At 37.7% G+C, this 26,230-nt stretch overlaps 1 protein-coding gene across 3 annotated transcripts in view; it reads right to left on the bottom strand.

Moving 5' to 3' along the window:
• The window catches only part of DENND1B (DENN domain containing 1B), a 152,572-nt gene that overhangs the window by 77,027 nt on the left and 49,315 nt on the right, over positions 1–26,230 (bottom strand). For 2 of the 3 annotated variants that reach the window (XM_041479593.1, XM_041479595.1), the window contains exons 4-8: positions 21,223–21,272; positions 13,704–13,823; positions 4,512–4,581; positions 3,435–3,515; positions 791–850 (exon numbers count right to left, since the gene is read on the bottom strand). In XM_041479593.1, the coding sequence (XP_041335527.1) occupies positions 791–850; positions 3,435–3,515; positions 4,512–4,581; positions 13,704–13,823; positions 21,223–21,272 (381 nt within the window). The remainder of the gene's footprint in view (positions 1–790; positions 851–3,434; positions 3,516–4,511; positions 4,582–13,703; positions 13,824–21,222; positions 21,273–26,230) is intronic. The other variant, XM_041479594.1, reaches the window with a different exon arrangement.

Here is a 26,230-nt window from a genome sequence, read left to right as displayed (position 1 = left end):
GTCATTTGGCAATAGTTAAAATTTAAGAAAAAACTGGCTTAAAAAAGGCATCCCATAAACATCATACCACTTGCACAATAAATATCACAGGTATTGTTTCCCATCAACACAGGAAAAAAAATATTTTTTTCTCCGCTCAAGAAGAAGAAAATATTCAGATTAAATTCAGAATGCCTGAGTTCTTCAGAAGTACATTGGGAACAGAAAATTATTCCCTCTATGTAATAAGGTCACAGAATATTTATCAAAAGATTTCTCCGTAATGAAGTTATTAACTTAGAGAAGTAATTACTTCTAATTAACAAAGTAATAATATTTCACTCATTAAACAGAAAAGGAAGCCAGATCTATGAGAAGCAAAAGCTATTACTGCAGTCATTAAGAGTCATAAAGCAGCAAAAATACTGTGGTATGGAGTCCTTGCACATCTTTGTGAACTCCCTTAAGAAGATGAGTGACCTTGGAAGAGATACTAAATTAATAGTTGTTGTCCTGTATAAAGTTTTCTCCAAAAAGGACACTGGAAAATGCAAGTTTTGCTCATCAGCTCAAGGGTTTGATTTTCGTAGCAGTTTTTACCAAAGGATTATGATACACACACACATAGCTCTGAAGCTGGATTGAAACAGAAAAGGTACATTAATATTAGATGGGTCATTTAGGCCAAAGACAGCAGCAGAATTCCCCAAAGAACAGGTGTAAATAAGCCTCAAATCAACAGAGATGTCTTATAGCAAGTGATTATTTATTTAATTATAGCTTTCAGATAGTCAGTGCCTTTTAAACTCACCGATACAAGACAAGGCTGTTTTTTCAACACTTGCTCACTTGCAAAAATCATCTCTTGGTTCTTATGCAAGATGAGAGAAAGATTGAACAGTTGACTTTTGAGTTTTCCAACAAAAAAGGCCAAAGCTGGCTCTACTGCTTGTAATATTCCATGTTTAAAATATTGGCTGAAAGTAGGTTTTATTCCTTTTATTCCTCCCCCCTTCGAATTCAGACTAAGCTAGTTCCCAATAACGACAATAATTTTAAAAAATTAAAACAAACAAAAAAAAGTGAGCTAAATTATTTTTAAGCTCAGGTTTCATAGAGCAAATGACCACCTCATATATTTCATCTGCAGAGTATTTGCTACTGGGACCAACAGAGAGTACAACTTGGTCCCTAACTGGACAAAGGCATTTTCACCAAAGATTGCTGGGAAACACCACATATCCCAATACTGGATGTAATTTATGCACAGTTATGCACACACAATCCTAAGGACCACTGTGGTCTGCCACCCAAACTCTGCTGCAGTATCCATGAGACACTACAGCACATTTGAGTGAATGAAATCTGAACCAGACTGATCCTGGCACAAGGAAAAGCCATCTCAGGGTATCATTTCTACAATTATTTTTAGACTGTAATTTCTTTTTAAGTCTATGACTACTGATGGTTCCAGTCTAGCTTCTTTTACCATACCTGAGGACCAAAAATGAAACATCAATACAAAAGACTAGAACTGCAAGTGGCAATAAATATTTCCCTGCTCCCTGCAGCATTACAAAAATAGAGATGCCTTTAGATCCAACAAGCATTGGCATTCCAGCTGACCCATTCCTCCCTGCTCTGCCCTATCTGAACCCACAATATTTGCTCTACTGTCCCTGCAGCCAAGCATTTGGCAAGAGGTTTGCATTTCAATAGCCATTGTTCAGCAAGAAAGATTACAAAACTCTTTGATATAACTGGGAACAAGGCATAATTGAGGAAAAACAATTCCAAAGTCAGACAACATTGAAATAAAACCAAGAAGTATCGACTTTATAGCAAGCAATCTGTCATTTCAGTGTAGCCAGCTGTATTCACCAAGACAGCCATGTCCACATTCCCCACAACATTCATTTTGAGGTGAGCAAGTTATGGACAAGATGAACTTTCTGAGAAATACAAGGGAAAATATATTTGAAACTTCTTTATGTCCCTCTGAACCACAGGAGTTTTGAAGGACATTTCATAAAGCTTTTTAAAGTTGTCAAATTATAATTGGTTGTAATACTACATTTTATGATAGCAAAATATATTTGAGATACAGAAGTATTTTTGGCAAAGGTGCTAGGAACTGAAACGCTACACTGACAACAGAAAGAAAAACCATATCAACAGAAACAATTCCAACTGCAGCCTCAAATCCAGTTCATTGTTTTGGTAAAAAAACAACACACAAGACTGAAAGGACTTCCAAACACAGTCAATTACCACTGTACATGGTGGGAAAATACTAGGTCTCTATAGCCTAGTGAAAACACAAGGAATCTGAAATATGAAAAATTAAAATAAAATAAAGGTAGCATTATGTTAAGCAGCAAGGATCAGTAACTGCTGGAACAGAAGTGGTAGACTCCATTTTTCCTGCCTTCATAGCAGGGCCAGATGCTTTTCTAGAATCTCTGCTTACTTCAATTGACATACAGGGCTTATTTCTAAGATACATTAAAAGTCACAAGAAACCACACAAATAAGGCCAAGATAAATAATCTAACAATACTGCAGTGTGTGTGGAAGTGAAGCCTTTACAAAATCACTGTTTCCCGTGTCCTGCAATGCATGATGGTTCAACCAAGAGCCAGCTGTTTGCATGCTGTGGCAAGTTCAGTAGCTGTACAGATGCTCTGAACATGCAAACGGCTCAGAGACAGCAGAGGTTCTGTGCTGCCTTTATATTTCACACAACCTCTACAGAAGTGTTTAAACATGCACTCACAAGCTAATTCTGGTTAAAATGTCAGGAACCATAACAATGACATATCCACTTTCTGATGTTTCTGCAGCAACACCATCTTGACCCACTATCACTATCCCATCTCACATCACAAACAGCTCGAGCACAAAAGCAAAGGAGGCCTGGACACATTTCACTGAGATGTGCCCAAAGTTCCACATAACAGAGTGTACTTCTACTGCTCTTCCTACAGCATTTTTGTATGATTAAGCAAAACTAGGAAAAAGGGGAAGAAAGATGGGAAAGTAGCCAGCTTTCACAGACTTTTGACCAATCCTGAAACTGTACCTACTCAGACATGAGAGGCAATAAAACTGAGTTAGTGTCTCCTGATGCACAGCAGGAGAAACCAAAATTGTCTACATGAAACAGCTGGAAACACAAAAAAGTAGTTCTAGCACTGTCAGATCCCACTGCAGTTTACTTTTGCACCCACAGAGCAAAATTCAAATTTCTTCTTCTTTATGACCACGACTTTCAGGAAACAACATGAGACAGAGACTGTCTCCACCCTGCACAGAAGGAAAAAAAGAGGTTGCCCAAGCCAGTTAATGATGGGAAGCAACACAAATTTACTCTTTCAAAGAGTTGAGGTTTCTTTCTCTTTCAACTTTACCTACTATTTCATAGTCAGTAGGAATAAAACAGAAAAAATACTTACCACACTTAAACTGACAAAAGCATTCGCCTTTGGCACAGGATGGCTATACAATGATTTCAACAAATCATTTGAGTCATTTTCCTATGGGGAATGCATTTTAAAGTTAATGAATTATCATATAAAAACTAATTACTATTTACTACATATCAAACTACATATTGACAAAGAAATATAAGTATTTAATAACCAAAACAATTGTAATTCTACTACAGTGAAACAGAGACCAAAACCAAGGTCTAATTATAGCATTTGCAAGACTTATATATATTCCACTTCATTGAATCACACAGATAATACCAAATTTTCCTATTTATCTTTTAACATACAATATCATCATTCTCTAGAGTCCATTTACTATAATACATAATTATTTCTTATTTTATACTTCATATATTTTTGATATGTCGGCTTTTCCAGTCTACAGCATATGGCTAAATATTGATGCTTTTTAAAAAATTGAAATCTAATACACTAATATAAAGCAGAAAGGTATATCTTTAATGTTGTCAGTAAAGACAGATGCCAGTGGGTCCTTTGGTGTGTAATCTTGGAATACATCTATATGCTCATGAATATGCCAACTAAACTATCATGATTCTTCACCAAATGTTGCAAGTAATTTTGTCTTGCTACTTGAGAAGTCAGAATTACAAGAGGTAGTTTTTAGTTAATCTGAAGGGTGAAACAGTACATCGTATTTTATACAGCTCTGAACAAAAGTGTCTGCAGCTGATAATCAGATAGTTCCAGAGAGCTACAGTTTACAATCAATACGTCATGCAGCTCTCCAGTAATGTGACACTGCTCACACTTCACACAGGACCTGTTTATGCTGAGACTGACAAGTTTTAAAGGTATATTTTCAGCAGCTTTTTTAGAATAATGTGGGATTCAAGTGACTGTGGAAGCTGTATGTTCAAATTCTTTGAATTTCAATAATAGGAATAAAACTTGCTTCTAAATCCTACTAAAACCCAAAACTTTTAAGCCGTATAGAATCCCTTTACAGTATTTGAAATGGTGCCTAATATTTCAAGGAAAATATTTTACACAAAGAACTAGAATATGTAAAATTACCTGTTCTTTAGCCAAATAATCTGCCAGGGTATTTAGGAGCTTGTAGTATACCTCAAACCATGGTAGGTAACTAAAACAGGAGGGAAAAAGTGTTTTAGTAAAATATCAATGTATTTTTCCAGTGCTTATTAAATACTATGATGATTGATCTGACTTGCACATTTTTATAACATCTCTACATATAAATAAAAAGCACATCAAAATTTTCCCCAGAAATTCAATGGCACATCACTGACAGACAGTACAGATAGATGTTTTCTTTATGCTGGATACTTGAATGAAGTTCCATTAAGTGCAGATTAACTCACAATACTTAGACTTCTTAGCATTTTCAAGGCACCAAAAAAACATTTGAAACATTTTCTAATCTCACGCCCACTATCACTAATTGTTACAGATTTCAGTAGTTATTTGCAGTTTTGAAATTCCACATCTTCCTATACCCAGAGGGCTGACAGACCTGCTGCTTCCCTGGAGAATGAAAAACAACTTTGTTTGGGAGACCAGGTACCCCCTATTTGGCAAGTGGTGCAATGCTGTGCAATAGTAAAGATGTCACATTATATGTAAGAATATTGGTCTCCCTATAAAGTCATTTCTACACATAAAATTAACTTCCAAAAATAAAACCATTCTTCCATAACTTCCAAAATAAAACCACTGCAAACACAAACACATTAATACATCTATACTTAAGAGACTTTTAACACAAGTCTGCAGCCCATGAGCACAATACTCTCACTGAGTTCAACAGAATTCAAGACAAATGAGACATAACTGAAGAGTACAAGAAAAGAATCTCAAACACAGTGGTATCAGTTCCAATTTGCCTTTTGTTTACAGAAGTTCTCTTTAAGAGTGATATCATCATAACGTGCTTTACACGCTACAGAACTTTCCACCATCACTATTTAAGCCATTAAGTCATATAAACTAAATAATAACAATATAAATTATGCCTTGTTTACAAGTTACACACCTTCTGTGTCTGTTAGAATTTTATCACAAACATTACTGAATAGGTAATATTATAGTTAATATTAGTTGTTAGAGACTAGAAGGGGGAGCTGTAAAGGAAATAGTGTCTGAAAGGTTTTCAGAACATTTCATACCCATATAACACTACTACAGACTCCATTCTTCAATGCAGTGTAAATCCACAGACACGCATTTCTTAAAAGCTTTAGTTCATGCTGAGGACAGACCTTACATTTCAAATGTATATATTCCAGGAAATATGCTACCTGCAACTGCAAAAACCCAGTATGCAGACCCAAAATGTTTTCCCTGATAGGAAAAGGAAAGCTGTCAGGGGAAACCCTGGCTGGTAGAGAAGCCAAGTACTGCTTTGTGCAGTGAGTCCAGTGAAGGGTTATGTTTTCTTTGTAACACCTCTGTTCTCAGTATGCAGCTGGCAAGGCTTTAGAAACAGATCCTGATTCTTCAGAAAAAGAAAAAGCACAGCAGAAATCCAAACACAGTTATAGTTAATGCATTTTCTAGGAATTTTGCTGTCTTTATAAATGCTTTAACTACTGGCTCCTAAAAAACAAAACTAAACAAACCCACCCCCCCCAAAAAAAAAAACCAAAAAAAAAACCCCACAAAAATCCATCAAGAATTTGTTCTTGCCAAGCCAAAGAGACAGAGGCAAGGATTTAATGATTTCCTTTAACTCCACCATATTAATGCCTTTATCACACTTTACCATACATTGTGCTAGCTATTAATTGAAACAAAATGAACCTCTTAATGCTCACAGACGTTTTTAATGCTTGGTATTGCTGACAGTGGTTAGGGTGTGACATTATTACATTTGTTTTTCAATATTTTCTTAACATAATAATAAAATTTACTTTAGTGCACCTTTGTAAGGTCACTCACTGCTTACAGGTGTGAACATTCCATGCCTTCATAAAACACCCACCATATCAGCACCTAAAACATCGGATCTTTGAGCATTCTTTCACCTAGGACCCCTGTTCTATTATCTTCCCAAATCATGCTAACTTGGTTTTGCACACCACTGAAACACAGCACATAGAGGCAAAATAATTAATTGTTCTCTGCAGTGTTCAGAGTTTCTGCAGTGTCAGAGCTGTGAAACAGCTTCACAACCCAGAATTACAGCAGGGACTAGGACACTGTCCTAGCATTTTGTCAAAGTCAAGGTACAAGGTGGGTATAAATCTCAAAGTATTTTTATAACACTGCACACACAAATGGGTAAGACTACCTAAAGGCTTTCCAGTTTCTTGCTATTACCTCTGTGTTAACAGTATATATGACCCCAGCACATTTTGCTGTAGAATACTCTGAAATCTCATCTGATAATCTAGTTTTGATAATGAACATGTATGAACAGCATTCTATTAAAAAAATTGTATTGCAATAAAATATTAACCATACTTCTTTTCTATGTGACCTCAGCTACCCTATTCCTGAGAAAAGAAAAACTAAATGCAATTTTTAAGCATTTAAAAAGGTCAAATTAATTATTTGAAATTAATGAACCCTAACAGAAAACCAAGGGAGATTTTTATTTCATACAGCAAGGCATGCTGACCAGAGTGCTTGCATAGAAATTTCTTTCCTTAGCAACACCAGGATGATGATACCCTTCCATGTCTTTGTGCAAATGAACCACTAAGGAAAACAACCTACTTGACCATTGTTTATGAAAGTCAGTTTCCTTTATGAGCTGAAAGAATAGTGAAAGTATTGCTTTAAGCCTTATAACCAGAGACACAAGGTTAATATCATTTCAATGTGCCTCTTAGATCTGAAATATTAAGGAAATCAAAACAATTACTCCATTACATTTATGGCATGAAACCAAAGAATCTGCCAGAACCTGTCCTCTGCTTCTTTTTTACATAATCTTCAGTTCTTCAATAGCACGGCCTAATTGCAAAAGCTTTTGTCAATATTTCTAATTATAATGTGCTTCAACAAAATATTACAAAGATCTACTGGAAAGCAACAAAGTTCTCTTTATATTTTTCTTTTATATATTTGCTAATTGTAATTCATTCAGCATAACAAAGAATTGTTACACCTGTTTTTTTCATAAACAGTAAAGAGTGCATATGTATGTGTGCATATACAATGCATCTCTGCATTCAAAGTAAACACAGGTGTCTTTGTTCATGATAAAGACACCATCAGGTGGTTTTATGGATTCTCAACTCAAAGACCAAGTCCAAGCTCTTTGCAATTTGTTAAATCCTCAAGGCTGTCAAGGAACACTTCTGGCCTCTTTCATCAGAGGCTAATTTTGGAAGCACGTTTGTTAATAATCCTACTAATTGACTTGGTCTGCTCTAGCAAACAGATTTATTTGTAGATAAATACTGGATACTATAGGCTTTACATCTTTATCCAATATATCATATTGGACAAACAACTGTATATGGAATCATAGAATCCTGTCGGTTGGAAAACACCTGTAAATGGAATCATAGAATCCTGTCGGTTGGAAAACACCTGTAAGACCATTGAGTCCCACCATCAACTCAGCATTGCCAAATCTACCACCAAACTGTGTCCCAACCACCACATCTACCTGTCTTTTAAATCCCTCCAGGGTGGTGAATGCACCACCTCCCTGGGAAGCAGCTTCCAGTGCTCAACAATCCTTCCCATGAAGAAACTTCTCCTAATAACCAATCTAAACCTCCAGTAGTACAACTTGAGGCTGTTTCCTCTTGTCCCATGACTCATTACCCAGGAGACAGCCCACACCCACTTGCTACCTCCTCTTTTCAGGTGGTTGTAAAGAGCTGTAAGGTCAGCCCTGAGCCTCCTTTTCTCCAGGATAAACACCCCCAGCTCTCCCAGCTGCTCCTGATCAGGCCTGTGCTCCAGACCCTTCACGAGCTCTGTTACCCTTCTCTGGACCTTCTCCAGCATCTCAATGCCCTTCCTCAAGTGAGTGGCCCAAACCAAACAGAGTTCAAGGTGCTGCCTCACCAGTGCCAAGTACAGGGGGACAATCCCTTCCCTGGTGCTGCTGGCCACACTATTCCTGATCCAGGCCAGGATGCCCTTGGCCTTCTTGGCCACCTGTGCACAGCTGGCTCTTGTTCAGCTGCTCCCAAGCCCTCTTCCACCAGGCAGCTTTCCAGCCACTGCGGCCCACCCTGGAATGCTGCATGGGGCTGTTGTGATGCATGCACAGTACACAGAACTTGGACTTGTTGGTTTGTTTGGCATTTGTTTGTATGACAGCTAAAATCCAGAAGCATTTCAGGTCAAAGGATCTCCTTACCTTGTCCTGTTAACAAATCTTGCAAAATTATTTAATCTTTGCTAGCACAGTAGAACTAGTCTATGTACAGAAAATTCATACAGCACACAAATGTCCATCAACATCTATTAGCTGGGTAACTATTTTTTTCAATACTGTACAGAAATGCCTTGTCTGAAACACGTAGTTTTTAAGTGGCTGAGTTTGACAGATGAGACCTGTAATATATTACTCCTCCTAATTCAGAACTGGCACACTAATATGTACACTAATATGTACCTTACACTCTAAGGTGTACCTTAATGTGTTAAGATACACACTAATATGTACCTTAACAACAGATAAAATCAAAATTAAAGTCCATTACCAGAAAAACCTCACCACCATACCTGTATTCATAAAATTATTTATGAGCAGTCAGTACATTTCATAATTAATTAGCTGTCTTATGAAAACGTCTAAAGGTTATCAATGAAGCCCCTTCACAGTACAGAAGGTAAAGGAAAGTCAGGGCTTTAATATTCAATTTTAATGTATTTGGAAATCTAAATTAATTTCAGTTCTTAAACTACGAAACTGCTACTGGTTCCTTATTTATTTTTCTTTAACTGTAGCCACTGCCCTTGCATTCCTCAAGTTACAATCAATAACTGCTTGAAAAACAAACATGTAAGAGAAACACAGGACAACATCCAAAACCATACAACAATTTCTCTAAGTGTTTCTTCCATAATCAGGAGAAACATAAAAACATAGACAATATGAATAGATATATATGCTGTGATGGAGAATACAGGGGTCTTTATTTAAAAGTACAGCCCCTGTCTGTCAAAAAAGCAAGAGACCAAGATCCTTCATGGTTAATTAAAAACATACTTAGCATTTTCTCTTAATCCAAATGAGCCACAAGGCAGGAGCTCAGACTTTTATTCAAAGTCATGCACAACCCTTGTTGCCGTAAGTAGACTTCCACCTCACCGGTGCTTCTACTACAGCTCTGATAAAACTTTTACATTCACGAGTCAAAGGTTAAACAAAGGAGAGGAAATGTTTTCTGTCAAATAGTCAGGTAACCACTAACAGTCCTGAACTATCAGCAGGAATCTAACTTCTAGCAATCAAATAAAACTAAGGAAACTGCCTTTCCGTAGCTAAATGCCTAATGTCTAGGGGCTACTTTTCTGTCTGGAAAATTGACACAAAATGTGTAAAATTGAAACATTCTGCTTCTAAGGGATTTGCCTAAAGGAAGAGTGAAAAAGTTTAAGCGTGGTCTGAACTGAAGAACTACAAAGCCTTACCACATAAACCTGTCTTCCTTATTAGAGCATTTCATTTGGAAACGTAGGTGACAATTTTACAATCATAAAATTAATGAAATCTAAGACTGAGCATTTTAATGATGCACTTTGTGTTCCTCTGCATACCTAAGGCCGGCCTCAGTGTCCACCAAGAGTTTCAAATTATATGTACTTTGTACTAAAACCATTCAGGTAATTCAAAATCAATTTCATGTAAACCCAGAAAGTATTATTTCCACTGCAAGCAGCAGTGATATTAGAAACAAAACCCAGAAGAATTAAGTCTACTGTTATTCAAAAGCAGACATTCAAGTTTCTACTGCACCGCTTCAAACGCCAACTAGCAAAACCATTACCCAAAAATAGGAAAAGTAAAACTAGGAGAAAAGATCCAGTATAGGATATGAGCTCAACAAGGTATTTTACAATATGCCTATTGTGTATCCCTTGTCTTACAGGGCTGCATTAGCTCAACACTTTGTGGAGAGGGAGGAGGTGACACAGCAGGATTCACACCGAGAGCTTCACTAAGCAGCCATGCAGCTCAATGAAAAGCACTAAATTAAATAAAACCTGCAAAGGAATCACACAGCATTTCTGGAGAATAATCCAAGAGTTAGTTTCTCATCTTACTATGGTTTAGCACTTTGAATTTGGCAACTGCAGTCAAGCTCTGCTCATTCATTCTAGACAATACAATATCACAATTAAGTTCTTCAAACAAAAATGCCTGAGAAAGCTACCTTAGGAAAATTTTATTTCACTTTATAAACATAGAGAGTATTTGAACAATACATTCAGATTTGGAAGAAAATACTATTTACACAATTCATATACGTGTGTATATGAAACGCAAAAAAACTCCTTAAAACTTACAGAGGAATTTTGTACGTACAAGTATATTTTCTGTTTCAAACTATCCAGTTTAAAGCAAAACCATGTGGCTGCAAATTCAGAGATAATTTCCTTTAATTAGTGCTTCAGATGGAGAATTAATTATAGACCAAAGTCCCACAAATGACCAGACTTTAATCTTACATGCAACTCTGAGTTGCTGCTGTAAAACCTGAGGACAAGCAATTCTTACTTCAGCTTTCAGTTAAGAATCCCATTCAGAAGCTGAAATTCTATCTCTTTAGAAGCCCTGGCATAGGTTAACACATGGCTTGGTACTATCCACAAAAGACATGTACAAGGGAAAAGCTGTGTCCTGTTGCCCACTCATCAGCTAACTCAAATTTCTACGGTATTTCCTTCCAATCACTTTGACTGGCTTGTTCCTGCTTGTCTTTAGAGATTTATAGCTACATTTCAGTTATTTACGACAATTCAACTAAGTTTTCTGTATTTAACTACTCTAATTGTCTTTGTCAATGATGCCTCAGTTTATTAAGTCCTCTTGTCCCAGGGGATACATCCATGTGCACAGGAGAAGGCAGTTTGACATGGCACCCCTGTTATACAAACACACAGGTGCAGATGTAAAGTCCGTGGCTGTAGTGCACACTGTGATGAACAAGTAGTCTGAATTGCCCATACATCAGCCATCATGTGTATACACATAGCAAATATCATTTTACGTGGTTTTGATATATGGACAAAAGCAAGGTAGAACACAAACACACATTCTATATATAAAGACAGCATTATATTTTATTATTATTATTATTTTGGTTAATTCAAGAACAATAACCACATGCAAAGGAGAGACAGATAAAATGCCCAAAGAAGTCTGTTTAGTCTTCTTTCACTTGGTCACTTCTAATGAATCTTGGGATTCAGAGTAAAAACCAGATTGGCTACTAGAACACATCAGATGGAAATAGTGAAGCATTCCTTCCATCTGAGCTAAACACAACACAACACACACATATATTCTGGAGATAAGCAGAGTACCCAGCCACAAGTACAGTGCTATGAAGCTAGTGCTGTTATGCATTCAGCTGTGCATTGTAAATTTGAAATTGTCACAATAAAAGCAATAAAGGCAATGCTTTGGATATGGTTCAGTGAAAAATTATAGCTTGCCACTTTTCATTTTCCTACTTATTTCTACCAAGGAACAGACCATTGACTAATCTTCAGCTGATGCACGTCCATGGGGGAATGTTAAAAGAAATACCCAGTTTACACCAGCTGAGAATTTACATCCTTTGCTTTGCAGCACTCCATACAGTACTTAAATGCACTTGAGTGTGCATAACTGATTAAATGTTGTTACAGCCACACAAACAATGCATAAAATTTTGTTTCTAGCCTGATGAGGGAAGAAAAGATTAACTCAGAGAAAAGAGCTAAAAGCATACACATACATTTTTACTCTGGGCTTTAATAAGTTATATAAAACAAGGTGTCACAGAGAAAATGGTTAAATATTCACATTCCAAAAGCCTAAGACTTAAATCCTTCTGAAGTATTACTAAAGACATATTTCAAAGATCCCAGAAAGTAAATTAATTTCCAGAATAAAATATTTCCCTTTTGTTACTTTCATTATATGATTTTTTTTCAATATTTAGAGCAAACATTTCTTTTTAAATTACTTGCCAAAAACCATCCAGCATTTGGCATCTATTTAAAAGTTCATTAAAATCTTGATGTGCTCTTTCCAATAATTTTAAGCACTACTCTGTAAGTCTCTATATTGGCTGGTCTTTTTTTCCCCCTCAGTGTTCATTTACTGATAATCCTTTTACAAGCTGATGTTGGGTTTTTCTCCCTAACTCACATGGCCTTATGACACCCTCCAAAACTACCTGATTTCCATGTTGCCCAAAAACCTGAGAACCTGTTTTTATCCATATTCTTCCTAGCTACTCTCCAAAATTCTCTTTCCCCATTGCTGCCAATGCATTTGGCTCCTGCTCTCTTGTGTTTGTCCATATTCTCACTTGAAAAGCAATTTAAATTCAATTTTGTTCTTCCTATTTGCTGCTGAACTGGATATTCCCATTTCCTCTATTAGGCTTGCAGGCTGCTAGATCCTTAATTGAAGTTGCAAATTTGTCTTTTAATGAGATCACTTTGCCTTTAATTTAATTAAAATGATTTTAGGACAGCTATATTGGGGGGTTTTTGTTACAAAAACAATTATCTTAAGAAAGATGAAAGAAAAAGCAGAGGGAGAAACAAAGTATTTCTTTGGGGTCAGTCCCCCCAACATCAGTATCTCCTCTGCAACAAAACAGCATGCTCTCGTGAACTCTCTGGATCTATTGTTTTTTATACTATATATAGTCTGGGCAAAAAACTTGGAAGAAACACCCAAAAATCTGTTTTCCAAGGACAGGAATACAGAATAATGCACTTTATTGTTGAATTGACAGAGTGCTTGTCAAAGATCTGATTAGAAAGTAAAAATATCCACATAACAGTCCAAGACTCTAAAGCTGCAATGTATTGTTCTCCGCGTTTAAGCAGAGATTTCATGTTATTTAAATAAAATTATCTAGCTTCACAGAAGAATACCATCATATGGGCCTTGGGGCCACTTTTTATGTGAAAGCAATGGTAACACTGCCATAGAAAAGCAATACCCTGATAGCAAAGTTAAACACATTACCAGAGGATTTGTAAAAAAATAATTTTTTCTTGTATTTTCCATATTCACTCATTGAGTCAATGTTTATTGCGCCACCTTACCTTAGAATACAGAGGCAGACCTTGCCTCCTGACGTCAAACGGCAGAATCCAAACCTTTGCTTACTTTCAATGTCAGTGAGCACAAAGGTGAAATGCTGTCCTACTTGGTTTTGGGACACCCTGAAAAAACAGATACAGAGCACAAAACCATTAAATCACATAAAACATGAGCATTTAAGTCATTGGTCTCAGGTATTTTCATGCTCAATCCTCACTGTAATCCTCAATACAATTCTATTGTCTGCTCTTCTTTTCCAGTTCTTACACAATGCTGTACAGCAGAATACCTAAGAACCTGCTAGTAATGATTAACACCTGCCATTTCTGGTTCAATCTTAGATGACCACACTGCAAATTAATTCCCAGAGGAGCTAAAAATCCTCACAGACCCCTGTCTACCAGCCAGAGAGCACAATTTTTTTTTTTAATTTATCCCTTGCAATATGAGGCAGGGGGAGTTTTTGAGGTTTTGCTGGTTGGTTTGGGGATTTTTTTTAATCTCCAGCAAAATAAAATACAGAAAACCTCCCCCCTAGGAGAGGGAGATTTTGGAGCTGCTCCAAGCAGTGACCTCGGCTGCCTCTGCTCGGCCATGTCCCACTCCGAGCCTTGGAACTTCCAGCAGCCCGGCCTGGCTTCTCCTCACACCATGAAACACCTGGCAGGGTTAGGCTGGAGGCTCTATGCATAACCATATTAACCCAAATTTGTTTTAATGTGCTGTGTACACCTATGTCAGGCAAAATGTCTGTACACAGAGCCACTTTAAAAATGAGATATAAATTCTGATCTTTTCTATTAAAAATAGCACAGCCAAGTTATGAGTTCAGTGGGAAGCATTTCTGATGCCACCTCACCATCTCCAAATCACAGTCTTCCCTTTCCTTCTCTAAGAGAGGCAACTCCATGTTTTGACAGCCAGTGTAAAAGAGGCCCGGCTTGAAAATTGCTTCCCATACAGTTTAGAAAGAGATGTGAGCAGCAAGTCCCAGATTTTTAATATGAGAAACACTCCAAGGCTAAAACTGAATTTCCACAAGAACCCAGAAGTTTGCATTTGGTCCCATTTGCTTCAAAAGAACAGCTAACAGTGACCGACCATCCATCTGGACCACATTTTCTGTTCAGTTTAAAATACTGAATTAATTCTGGGTTTCTAATTTGAGAGCTCCACTTAAGATGTGGGGGCAGCAAGGATGCCTGTTTTTCTACTCCTCTTCAGCAGAATTAAAACTGACTCTGTGCAAGCCTTACCGTGAAAAACAAATGATGACTGGGGATTTCAATCGATAGATGACCACAATGTATAAACCAGACACATAAAACATTCCACAAGTGCTGGCACTACAGTTTTAACACATACATAGCATGTTCCATCATGCAGACAAACACTGGCCAAGTGACTTGGGGTTTGTGCCTCTCTTTTTCACTGCAGCACATTCAGGTTGTTCAGAAATCAAATCTCCCCTCCACAAACAGGCAGCAGCTCCTGGCCCTGCGACCTGGACCACAGCATTGATGACTCTCAAGTTTTCTTAGCATGAAAACCAGCACAGATAAAATGAAATTATCATATACCAGAATTCCCTCAACAAAATGTTATCCAGACTTTTTATTGGAGCACAAGATAAAGTATCCCAGCTGCAAAACCTTTCTGCAGAATGCTGGTTTAGCCAGCTGTTTGAAGGGAGCACGATCTGCTCACTTGCAAGGGGAGAGCAGGCACAAATCGTTCTCAACCAGTGCTGACATTCTCCTCATTCATTCCTCTGCCTTGCTTTTGACTTGCTTTCAACTCTTGCCCTGCATGCTTACTTTTAATGTTAGTTCAATAATAATAAATCACTAATAATGAAGAATGTGTGTAAATACTTATTAACCCTGCAGACTACAATGGGCTCTTTCAAGGTTATTACAGTTCACTATAGAAATAAAAATAGGTTTTAAAATTTTCTGTGTACCTACACAATGCAGAAAAGGATCTTTAGTACCCATGGAGTAGGGAAAGAGTAATTTTAAAGATTTTTGTTTACACTACAGCCATTGCTTAGGCCTCATTTTAAGAGAGCCTTGAGAGAGTTGATTAAGGCAGAAACTGAATCTCTCCTTCAAACAAAAAAGAGCATATCTAATCACTAAATTTATCCTTTGCTCTCCACAAAAACTGCTCTTCTTCCAAATTATTTTGTTTAGGATAGAGATGTTTAAATTTAATTTTTTCTTCAAATTTTAGAAATTTTGAAGAGTTTAAAAAAATTTAGGGCCTTATACATGGGAATAGAGCTTTCTGTTTTCTTTTAAAAGTAAGTCTTAATGTTATTGTTACTTATATCATGTACGTGTCCTTGATCAATGCAACTAATACACACACTTCTGACTGAAGCTTTCATGGCTGCTACTTAAACATGAAAGTTTCACGTGTATTACAACTCCCAAACTGATTGGGAAAACCAAAGCCCTCAGTCACCAGTCAGTCACCCTAATTTCCCAGATCAAAGAACAGAATAGAAACCATTTCAAGCAGGAATTTGAAAATCAGATGTTAAGGTGGTGGTACAAGCTGATGGAGAGACTGGGGAGACAGTAACACTAGTTGGGAACCCTCCTTCAGCTAATTGCTATCCCTTAATCTAAGCTTCAGGGACTATCTTCTTCACTTCCAGGCTCATTCCAGGATCCACTAGTCCACAGCTCAGGTTCCCTGTGTGGAGACCCCCTCTGTTCCAACCAAGCTATCTGATTTGAGCTCTGCCTCCTTAAAAAAAAAAGGAACAGGAGAAAAACTGCAGAAGATATGAAAATGGACAATACCACCACCAAGTAAGAAAATTCCCACAAATAAAAAGCACAGTTAGCTTATTAATGGGGTTATGTTTTCATAACAACAGAAGCATTAAAAGAAACCACAACTACTGAGAAAAGAGTCTCACTGGGAGTATTTCAGTTGCAACAGAAGCCTGTCTAGAAGCTCGGTCTCAGGGCCCTGACCATCACACCTGGTCGAGGGTCTATGGGAGCACACGGTGGCTCCCTCAGCATTCCAGGTTTCCTCTCAGACAGGTGCATTTCTGCACACACACAGAAACCAACCAACGCCTGTGTGAAATCAATAGTTACACTGACAGTACACTCTGCAGCCTGTCCTTACACTTGTCTCTCACACACACATTTGCTACTACACAAACATGTGTCATAACACAGTGAGACACAAGATGCAAAGAACTCAGTTGTGTGTAACTTCTGCTACATTTGTGAGTTTGCAACCCCCCTTGCAAACTGACTGCGAGGCCTGAAGGGTACAGGAAAGGCTACAGTTTATTTATCTTCACCCAAACAGCTTGAAATACTTTCTTGATTATTTAGTTTTCATTCTCAACTATTTACTCTGAAAGCAAAATTTTTGTGTAAGGTATAACTGCCTTTCACAAGATCTGCAAATCAAATTATTTCAAGGCATCATTTTGCACTTCGATTGATCATAGCTGTGTTTCTGCACAGACTTCTACCACAAATAACAGAAACAGCATCAGCCATGAGCAGGAGTGTGACAGTGACGTCATTCCTGCTATCATTACTCACTCAGCCTAAAACATTATGAGTTAAATAACCTGCACAGTAACTCCCATACTCAAGTGACATTCTGCTGCTAAGGAGAAATCCTCTACAGCAGCAACACCATTGATTATCCTCCAAAATCCAACACTTTCCAGTGACTGGGTGAGCACCATGGGGAAATTAATGTGGTACACATCACTGTCTCCATGCTGATCCTACAGGCGGTTCCCAAAAGAGTATCTAAAAGAGGCTTGTGTGTTTTTCACATTCAGCAGAAGAAATGCATCCTGAAAGGGAAAAGACTGAGGAATGAAAGGAGCAAGGGAAATACTTATGGCGGAGAGAAGTGGCAGAGGCTCAAAGCACAGATAAAAATGAGGGGTCAAGCAGTGACGTAGCACAACTTCAGACTGAACCTGAGATGGCTCCAAAAGGAACAAGAGAAGTTGCACCCTCACTAGTCATCATCCAGCTACATAACTGATGGATGTGGAGACTGGGTATGGACTCCGCAAAGTTACACCTGAGCTCTGGGTTGAGAGGGAAAATACAAAAGACTGCTGGAGAAAGAAAAGTGAAGCAAGCCACGCAGGATTTGCACAGAGGATTCAAGCAACAAGAGAGAACAAAATGCCTTTGTCTGAAGCATTAATATTACTTTAGCAAACATTGAAAGGAAATTAAAATCTCTGTCCTCAAATGTTAAATCCTCCTAGACCATACAAAAAGAAACAAATGGAGTACCTAAGAAAAGGGTCTTTCTTTGTAAATACATACATGCAAACTGTTAGAATATTATACATTTGTGCCATTATTAAACAGAAAATAATTTAGTCACAATAAGAGACATAGGTACTTGGAGCAAATGCTCAAGAACTTCTATGATGTAATTAACTTCTTAATCCCTTTAAAATAAAATGTAAGCCATAACTAGAAGTAACCAAATTATGTGTTGGTTTTCAATAAAAAAATATATATAAAACTCAAAGTTTAAGTCATGGTCAAAGAATTTTTTTACACCATTGTGCCTCTTTTGGCTTGACTTTCAGTTTCAATTTAATGGGAGTTTCCTCTAGATTTTTAATTACCATTCACAGTATGTACTTTTGATAATTAGTGTGAGTAGTGTACAGTTATTTATAACATCTGCATAAAGTATGCCCGGTGAGATGATGCAAGCAGCATCAAACAGTGAGAATTAAATCTGGACCTCTATGATCATTGCAGGATAGCGGATAAAAGAAAATCCAGTAGATGATCTTATTTCTTTCCTTTTTCAATTCCTTAAGTAATTAATATAGGTGACTTGAAAGAAAACAGGTAACAGTGATCTTATTACTGGTGCTTTAACCGTGCTTTAACTTTCCTTTCTCCATAATTTGAAGAATATAGGTTTCCCACTTTATTTAGTTTTATTTAGCTAGATAACAGAATTAACACTCCATTATCTATAACTCTGCTGTGTAGTAGAAATCCAGAAGCAATCTATAGAACAGTCACATTTCTTGTTTTAAGTATCTTGGTATCTTTTGTTTTAAGGATCAGAATCAGTGGAATTTACTGCTTTTGCACTAGTAATTTCTAGTTCTTAATAGGCTCAGACAATGCTTGAAGTATTTTATATACATAAATATGCATATACTACATAAATGTATATAAATATACATATATTACAGGTTGAGAAGCTGTGCTCTCTGAAGCACAGTACGTTCAATGAACGAAATAGATATTTTCTATTTCACTTCAGATTTTTCTGTACAGAAATTGTCATTGAAAATACCTGTAAAATAATTGGGAGCATTAGGTGTACCACCTATCATGATCCTATATACAAGAGGAAAACTATACATACATACCTATATTCCTCAGACAAGGGAAAGCACATTTATGGCTAGACAAACACTAAAATGATTGTAACATCTTAAATCTCCAGTGGAAAAAAGCCCTATAAAAAGGAACTTCAGCAGTGTTTTTCTCAATCCTTTTCTTTATCACTCCAAATGTCAAAATAAAAATCATTAAACTGAGAAAGCAGAAGACAACTGGTTATGTTTAAAACAATAGGGAAGGTGTGTCCACACCATAGAAAACACTTGAGTTGAGTAGAAAATGACAAACACATCATCATGCAGCCAGTAAGTTGTTCACACAAACAACTCGCCAGCGACAGTCCCCACTTTCCTGAATGAGCTTCCAGCATATCTGTCCTTTGCTCCACAACAGATCTGCCCCTCCTCATCCATGCTGTCACACTCCCATGATCCCACGCTGCCTTTGGTGCTCCCTGAAATCCCTCGGAACTCCAGCTCCGCAGGCAGCTGCGAGTGCGGCGCCCGTTCTAAGGACACCAGGGCACTGCCTGAGCAGGCTGCAGGCCAGGCTGAGCAGCCTCATTCCACCCAGCTTCCAGGACCTCCACTCCTGGCCAACTGACAAGTTTTATGAAATTTGTAAAAATTTTGCACTCTTGAGAACACTGCTTTACAGTCAAGCACGAAGCCAACAATCAAAAAGCCTCTCTGGGGAGAGGGCACAGGGGGTGTTAACAAACAAACAAACTTCCTTTCACTTTCTTTTTTGTCCCCTTTTTCTTTGTTTTTTACAGATTATCAGCTAAAATACATACTTAGCTATGCTAGAAATTCAAGTATTCCCACAGTTTATTAAATTCATTCTCTTCATACAAGCAGCTAAGTGCCTTCTGAATGGTTCAAGAGAAATAGTTACAGTAAGACAACTTATTTGAAAATAATTACTCACTGCCACTGATTATCTTCTTGCCACTGGATGGCAGCAACAGAACCTCACCTTTTTCTGTTATCCTCAAATTTTATTTCCATTATTCATCTTCATTACCAATTTTAAACAGAATTCTGTACATAAATCTTAAGTACATTAAAGACTTTAGTGCTTTAAAGCCAACCACTGACAACCATATTACTTAAGTCATTAAAACAGCTTAAAGGACAGTGAGCTTAACGAGTTAAAAACCCAAACAACTTAATTAAATTCAGCTATAAAAGACTAAATAAGCCCAGTTTACTTCAGGGAAGTTGTGATTATAAACACAAATCTTTATTTTGCCAGTGTGTTTTGCTGAAGGACACTTTTCTTTCCTCTCTCCACACAACAGCTTTTCTCTGCTGACAGCAGCTTTTTGCATCTGATAGATGCTTCTCATCTCCAACTCACCATCTACAACCCATGCTCACGTTGTTCTGAAATTGGCTCAGCCTGTACGTTACCTGGGTGTATCTTTCATTAACTATGCAAATCAAGCTTTTAATTCAATCTTTGCCAATTCAGACAATATGGTTTTTCCAAACCAAGTGAGTTCAATCTATTAAGTAAATTACTATTAATCATTTTGACAAGACCAAATAAATATTTTCATTAATAAAAAAATTTTATATGAACAATTTAAATGACTGGCAGCATTATATGAAAACCAGACTACAACTGATACCAGAAAGGTATGGACTAATTAATTATAAATAATGGTCTGGATTCTTCTCTAAGAAAAATCAATTGCATATTCAGCTACTTCCATGTAATTAAAGTCTTAATTTCTTTGAACTCAAACAACACATTTTCTGTACTGCTCAGTGAGTTTTTATATCCTGGTGCACCGTAACATTTTTAATGAAGCTGCTTAAAGAAAACTGTGTTATATCCTTATACTAACACAGATGGTGCTCACAATTACAATGTACCAAACAGGGAGCTGGAATGTAGCTCTACCTGGACAGAGATATTCTAAAATTCTGTAAGGATTACATTTTGCTGTGACAGTTTCCTACTAGTGACTTCATACTTACTTGAACAAAGGGTACGTTTTCTCATCTGCAGGTGCAAGCTTAGGGAATACATTACATTTGCCTTTTCTTTAAATCCTTGCTTGCAATTATGCTAAAAATAATTTTCTATGAAAGATTTTTAAATAAATGATAACTGTAGCACATACCTTTCAACGTCAAAAGGAAAGCAGAACTTTGGAACGCTGTTCAGCACTTCCTGAAAATACAAGCAAAAGAAATGAAGTAAGGGGTTTTTGGAAAAGGCTTTTGAAAGGTTAGCTTTAAAAAAAAAATGGCCAAAAATACTCATAACAAATAATAAGTTCAAGGAATATATGATTAGAAAAAAATACAACACACGTTCCTGGACTGAAATAATTGATTATTAAAAAGGAATTAGGTTTGTGCTTTGGCAGATTGCAAAGACAATGCCATAGAAGCCCCAGGAGGGAAAGGCCTGGCCTGAAGGGTATTAACACCCTTCACATCCCCGCTGGGATTCCCTTCAACAAGGCCATATGGATTTTACAAGAAGCACCACACCATATGGGTAAGCCACGTCTGCTGCTACTTGTACCACAGACTAGCCACAGGGACTTCTGACAGATCCTGGCTCAAAAATACAAATGTTGTTTCAATTAAAATGCAGGCAGAGAAAAGGGAATGAAGTTGGCAGCAGAATGAATTACAGAGAGGTATAACAACTCTATACATGTTCCATAGTCAAATGCTGAAAGTGATGGAAATCGCCTACTGGTCCAAAGCAGAAATTTATATGATTAACCCTTTGGGTCTCACAAGCAAGCTTTGCTACGAGTAAAGGAAAGGGGTGGGGGGGAACAAAATCCACCAGATCTACATTCATACCACAGTATGAAAGGATCATGTCTCTCTTTCATGCAGAATTTTATTTAAGAAGCTGTTTAGTGGCAAATAAAATGTGTTAATTAAAATATAAAAATGCTCTCAAACTAGTCAATGTTTTCTTAAAAAAAAAAAAAAAAAAAAAGTGAATTACCAGATCATTTAGCAGCAAATATTAAACAACGACTTTACAAGATCCTAGAAAATAGGCTTTATTTCCCCGCTCCCAACTGGGAAAACAAACCCCGTGTGAAATGCTTCAGCAAGAAGAGACAGTTGACATCCATGAAGTTGGTCAAAGCTGCAGAATTCCTTTTTTGTAGCAGCCCAACAGATCTGTATTTCTATATACAAGAGCTGGTCTGCAAGGTTTGTTTTCAGAAAAGAGCACACTGATTACAAATTCCCAGGGCTGCACATGAGGGTTTAAGAAGCTGACTTAAGGCGTTAGCACTGCAGCCAGAACACCCTGTTTACTGCATGTTGGACAGTCAACTCCCATTAGGGGAAATTGTGTATTTAAATTCCTACACACTACAATGACTACTTACTTCAGACATTCACCAAGCTCCATGGATAGTGTAAAATACAAAGAGCCCACACAAGTTAATCAGCAAGAGAGGAACAGTTCAGGAAAAAGACACCTGTGACTACAACATGTACATGTTAGCTGCAACATTTTAAGGGTATATGATGTGCTTCAGTAAATCTCCATGTGATACTAAATCAGGAAGTCAATTTTTTTTAGAATTTCCAAGTCATACAAGAGATTTCAATAAATCTTTAGAACTTTTACTTGGTTAGCACAGTGTATGAAAGCCACAGATGTGTTTTGGGAAACGTTATGAACTCCATTAAAAACAGCAGTACATAGAATACTCTTCAAAAGGAACAGCTCAAGCACCATCCTACCTGCTCTGAGTGCCCACTGCAGAAGAGTGAGAAGCAAAATATAAATAGGGCAGGTAAGCATTTGATTTCTGCAGCCAGGAACAAGCACACACAATGCTAGGAGTAACAATAATAAACTCTAATAAAAGAGAGCAACAGAACAGGCTAATCAAAACTTCTAACTCAGAAATTTCCTAAACATTTCCAAATTCCTCTCATTTCAGGCTCATTAGCTTGATTTTCCTGTTCCAAAGAAATAGTATTTTATTCTTTTTTCTAAATCTGAACCTATTCTCACACCATAGGAAGTAATTTTTCTCCTCACTAACAAGGATGTTAATTGCTGCCTGGTGAGCTTAGCACTGACTCAGAATTGGGTATGGAAATGTATTCATTTATGTTCCCCATTGTATTCTCTCAGCATAAATTATCACGAGAGGAAAAGAAAACAAAAACAAAAAAACCAAAGGTATTAGCTCAATATTTTGACTGAACAACCTGAAAATTACGGGTGTGTTTTGCAGCGCTGCCCGGGCCGAGCGACAGGCCAGCGCTCCCCCGGCGCGCCCAGGCCTCCGCAGGCAGCCACGCGCGCACAACTTCTGCGGAGCAGCCTCCGCTCGCTTCCCAACTGGCAGCAGCATCCCTCGGGGGACAAGTCTTTAAACCTCCACTCTCTTTAAAATTCAACCAGCCAGCAGGTCTATAGACTGGTGTATAAACAGTATAGACACACACACAAAAAAAAAAAAAAAAAAAAAAAAAAATCCTCTCTCAGCTTATGTCAGTGACAAAGCAGCTCAGCAGTTGACTGCTTCTCCCCTGACAGCGTAAGCCGGGTTTACACAGATCAATAGATGGAAGTCCTACCTAGCTTCCTTCCAGGGCTCCGTTTTCTCCCTTAATTACAGGTGCTAGTCAGAATTTTTAAATGGAAGAAAAGATGCCCCCAAGATACTTCTACATGAATTTAAAATGCAAATAATATTAAATAGACATTCACATTTGTGTACATATTTGTGTACAATTACAGCTGGTACTCGCAGCAATCTCTCTGTTGGATAAAACTGGAGCTCTGTCTCCTAACGGGTCATCATTTTCAAGGATCCCTAACCAGCCAGGACTTCCTTCTGAGTCAATATTTACATTCACAGAAAAAGAATTACATTATTTGTTATCTTTTATGTTCACAACTTGATAAAATTATGTATTTATTTCTGAAGTCAAAAGATTGTACAGGTCTTCAGAAAGCAAACAGTTTGATTCACATGTCCCAAGATTAATTCCCCCTCTGGCTCTCACAGTATTAGTGCTTTCAGAAATGGTCCTTGTGTCATAAAACAAGGTGTATACAGGGGGAAGATTATAATGATGTAAAAGAAAAAAAATAAAAAAACCCACACCAGTAAAGGATTATCTATTTGCTTTTAAACACTGACTAAGCATCTACAGGTGCATACAAATTTGTGTTTAATTGCTAAGTTAAAGGATAACTATCTCATTCCTCATGCAAACTCAAAGAGAAAGAAGAAAATCATAAAAATAATAGCATGTGAACTGTGACATGCTGCTTCTCTTGAAAAAAGCTTAAACAAAGACAGAAATGGTATTTACAAAAATATTTCCTTTATACCTACAGCACAGCAGCAGAACCCTGCACTCTCACAGGCTGATGGTGCAATGGTTTATTAATTCACTCTCATCAGTTGCAGTGTCCAACTCCAGCCTAGCCTGGTCATGCTCACTGGCTCTAAAACGGGAGGATATTACAGAAGCCTGAAAGGTAAGAATTATTTACTCTTCCTTGTTCATTTTGGTACCCACTCAGCTAATTCGGTGTATCACCATTTTATAAAGCAATGTAAACAGTTGTAGAAAATAGAAAAAAGGTCCTGATAACTTCATAGTCTGAAAAGAAACATGGTCAGTAATTAACTGACCAGTTAAGGCAGTTTCACTTTTCGGATGTTTCAGATTTTCCTCTAGGTCTAAAGAAAAATTATGAAGAATTTCCTAAAACTGTTTTACATAAAAATTAATACCTAATAGCAATTACCAATTGGCTTGCTATTCATATCCACAGGGCAGTCCCACAAAAGTCCTGTGCACATCTCACCATTTAATTTGCAGTGTGACACCACAGGATGGGTGTAACACAACGGTGTGACGTGGGAGTCTCAGTGCCGTGTGGGTGGCAAAACACAGAGCCGTAGATGTGCCCTCTAAGCTCCACCTGCTGCAACACTTCTATTCACAGAAGATAGATAAGAAAATTTGTGCAATCGCAGCTCCCTAAAAATAGACCTGATCTTTCTAGCTAACAATTTTCAGACTAACTTGCAGATAGTGCTGTGGTTTTTGACAGCTCTTTCTATGTCAATACAGCTGCCACGTAAAACTTCATACATCCCTGACAAACATGCAAAGAGGAAGCAGATTCTGGACCGCGTAGCAGAAGTTGTCACTAATGGATTCAAGCAAGATTAAAATTCCACTAAACTGAGCTACGTGTGCATTTGTACAACCGCAGATTGTTTTGACCCACAGAACAAATTCCACTCCACTGCCGAGAACAATTTTTGATCCTCATTTAGTTGGCTAACATGTAAACCACAACTGGAAAGGTCCTACAGCCTAATGACTGACATTCAGAGGAATCGGGTTGCTCACAATACTTAAGCACAGAGCCCTTTAGAATGCTTGCTCTCTAAAAGGCATTTGCATCATTGAAAAGCTTATTCTGAGAAACATTTGTTGTGTAAAATGATTAAGAAGCTGAATACCTGCAAAGGAGGATGAGATCACTTACAGAATTTCAGCTAGATTTCATTTCTCTTCTTCCTGCTTCCTGTCTCCTCTACCTGGCTACCATTCAATTACATGCCTCAGGAGAAGATGCCAGACAGGCAGCTGAAGATTTTTGGTAGCTTCATCTGCTAACTTTGTGCTCTACACAGCAACATGGGCACAGATAGATGAGGCAGCAGGACAGGAAGACTTTAGACAACAAGGTAATGGGATGAGCTTGAGATCTTAGAGAAGCAAAATCACATCAACAAGTAACTCTGGCAGAGGTGGCAGTGCAGGCCCAAAGGTCAGCTGTACCTGTGACTGAATTTGGAGGTGATTGTTGCAGCATCATTTAGAGCCAACAGCATGTTAAATACACACAAAAAGGAATGAAAAAACCCTTAAGGACTGGAACAGTGAAGGACCAAGGTGTGGTGCACTCCAGCTGGAGATATGCTACAGGATGTTCCTGCCCTGCAGAGCAGACTAAGGCTGCTGTCCCAGGCAGCACACTTTTCACTGCTCTCACAGCAGCTTTCAAAGGCACTTCATAAGAAGGAAAGCTAATCCTGCATGATTAATCCCACTGTCCTACAGGACTGAGGCATAAGACTTTCTAAACCACCACAG

The sequence above is a fragment of the Pyrgilauda ruficollis genome, unplaced genomic scaffold (assembly GCF_017590135.1).
Source record: "Pyrgilauda ruficollis isolate IOZ18807 unplaced genomic scaffold, ASM1759013v1 scaffold49, whole genome shotgun sequence".
NCBI classification, from domain to species: Eukaryota; Metazoa; Chordata; class Aves; order Passeriformes; family Passeridae; genus Pyrgilauda; species Pyrgilauda ruficollis.
The sequence above is the reverse complement of the archived record's forward strand: the minus strand, read 5'-3'. Positions and strand labels throughout refer to the sequence as shown.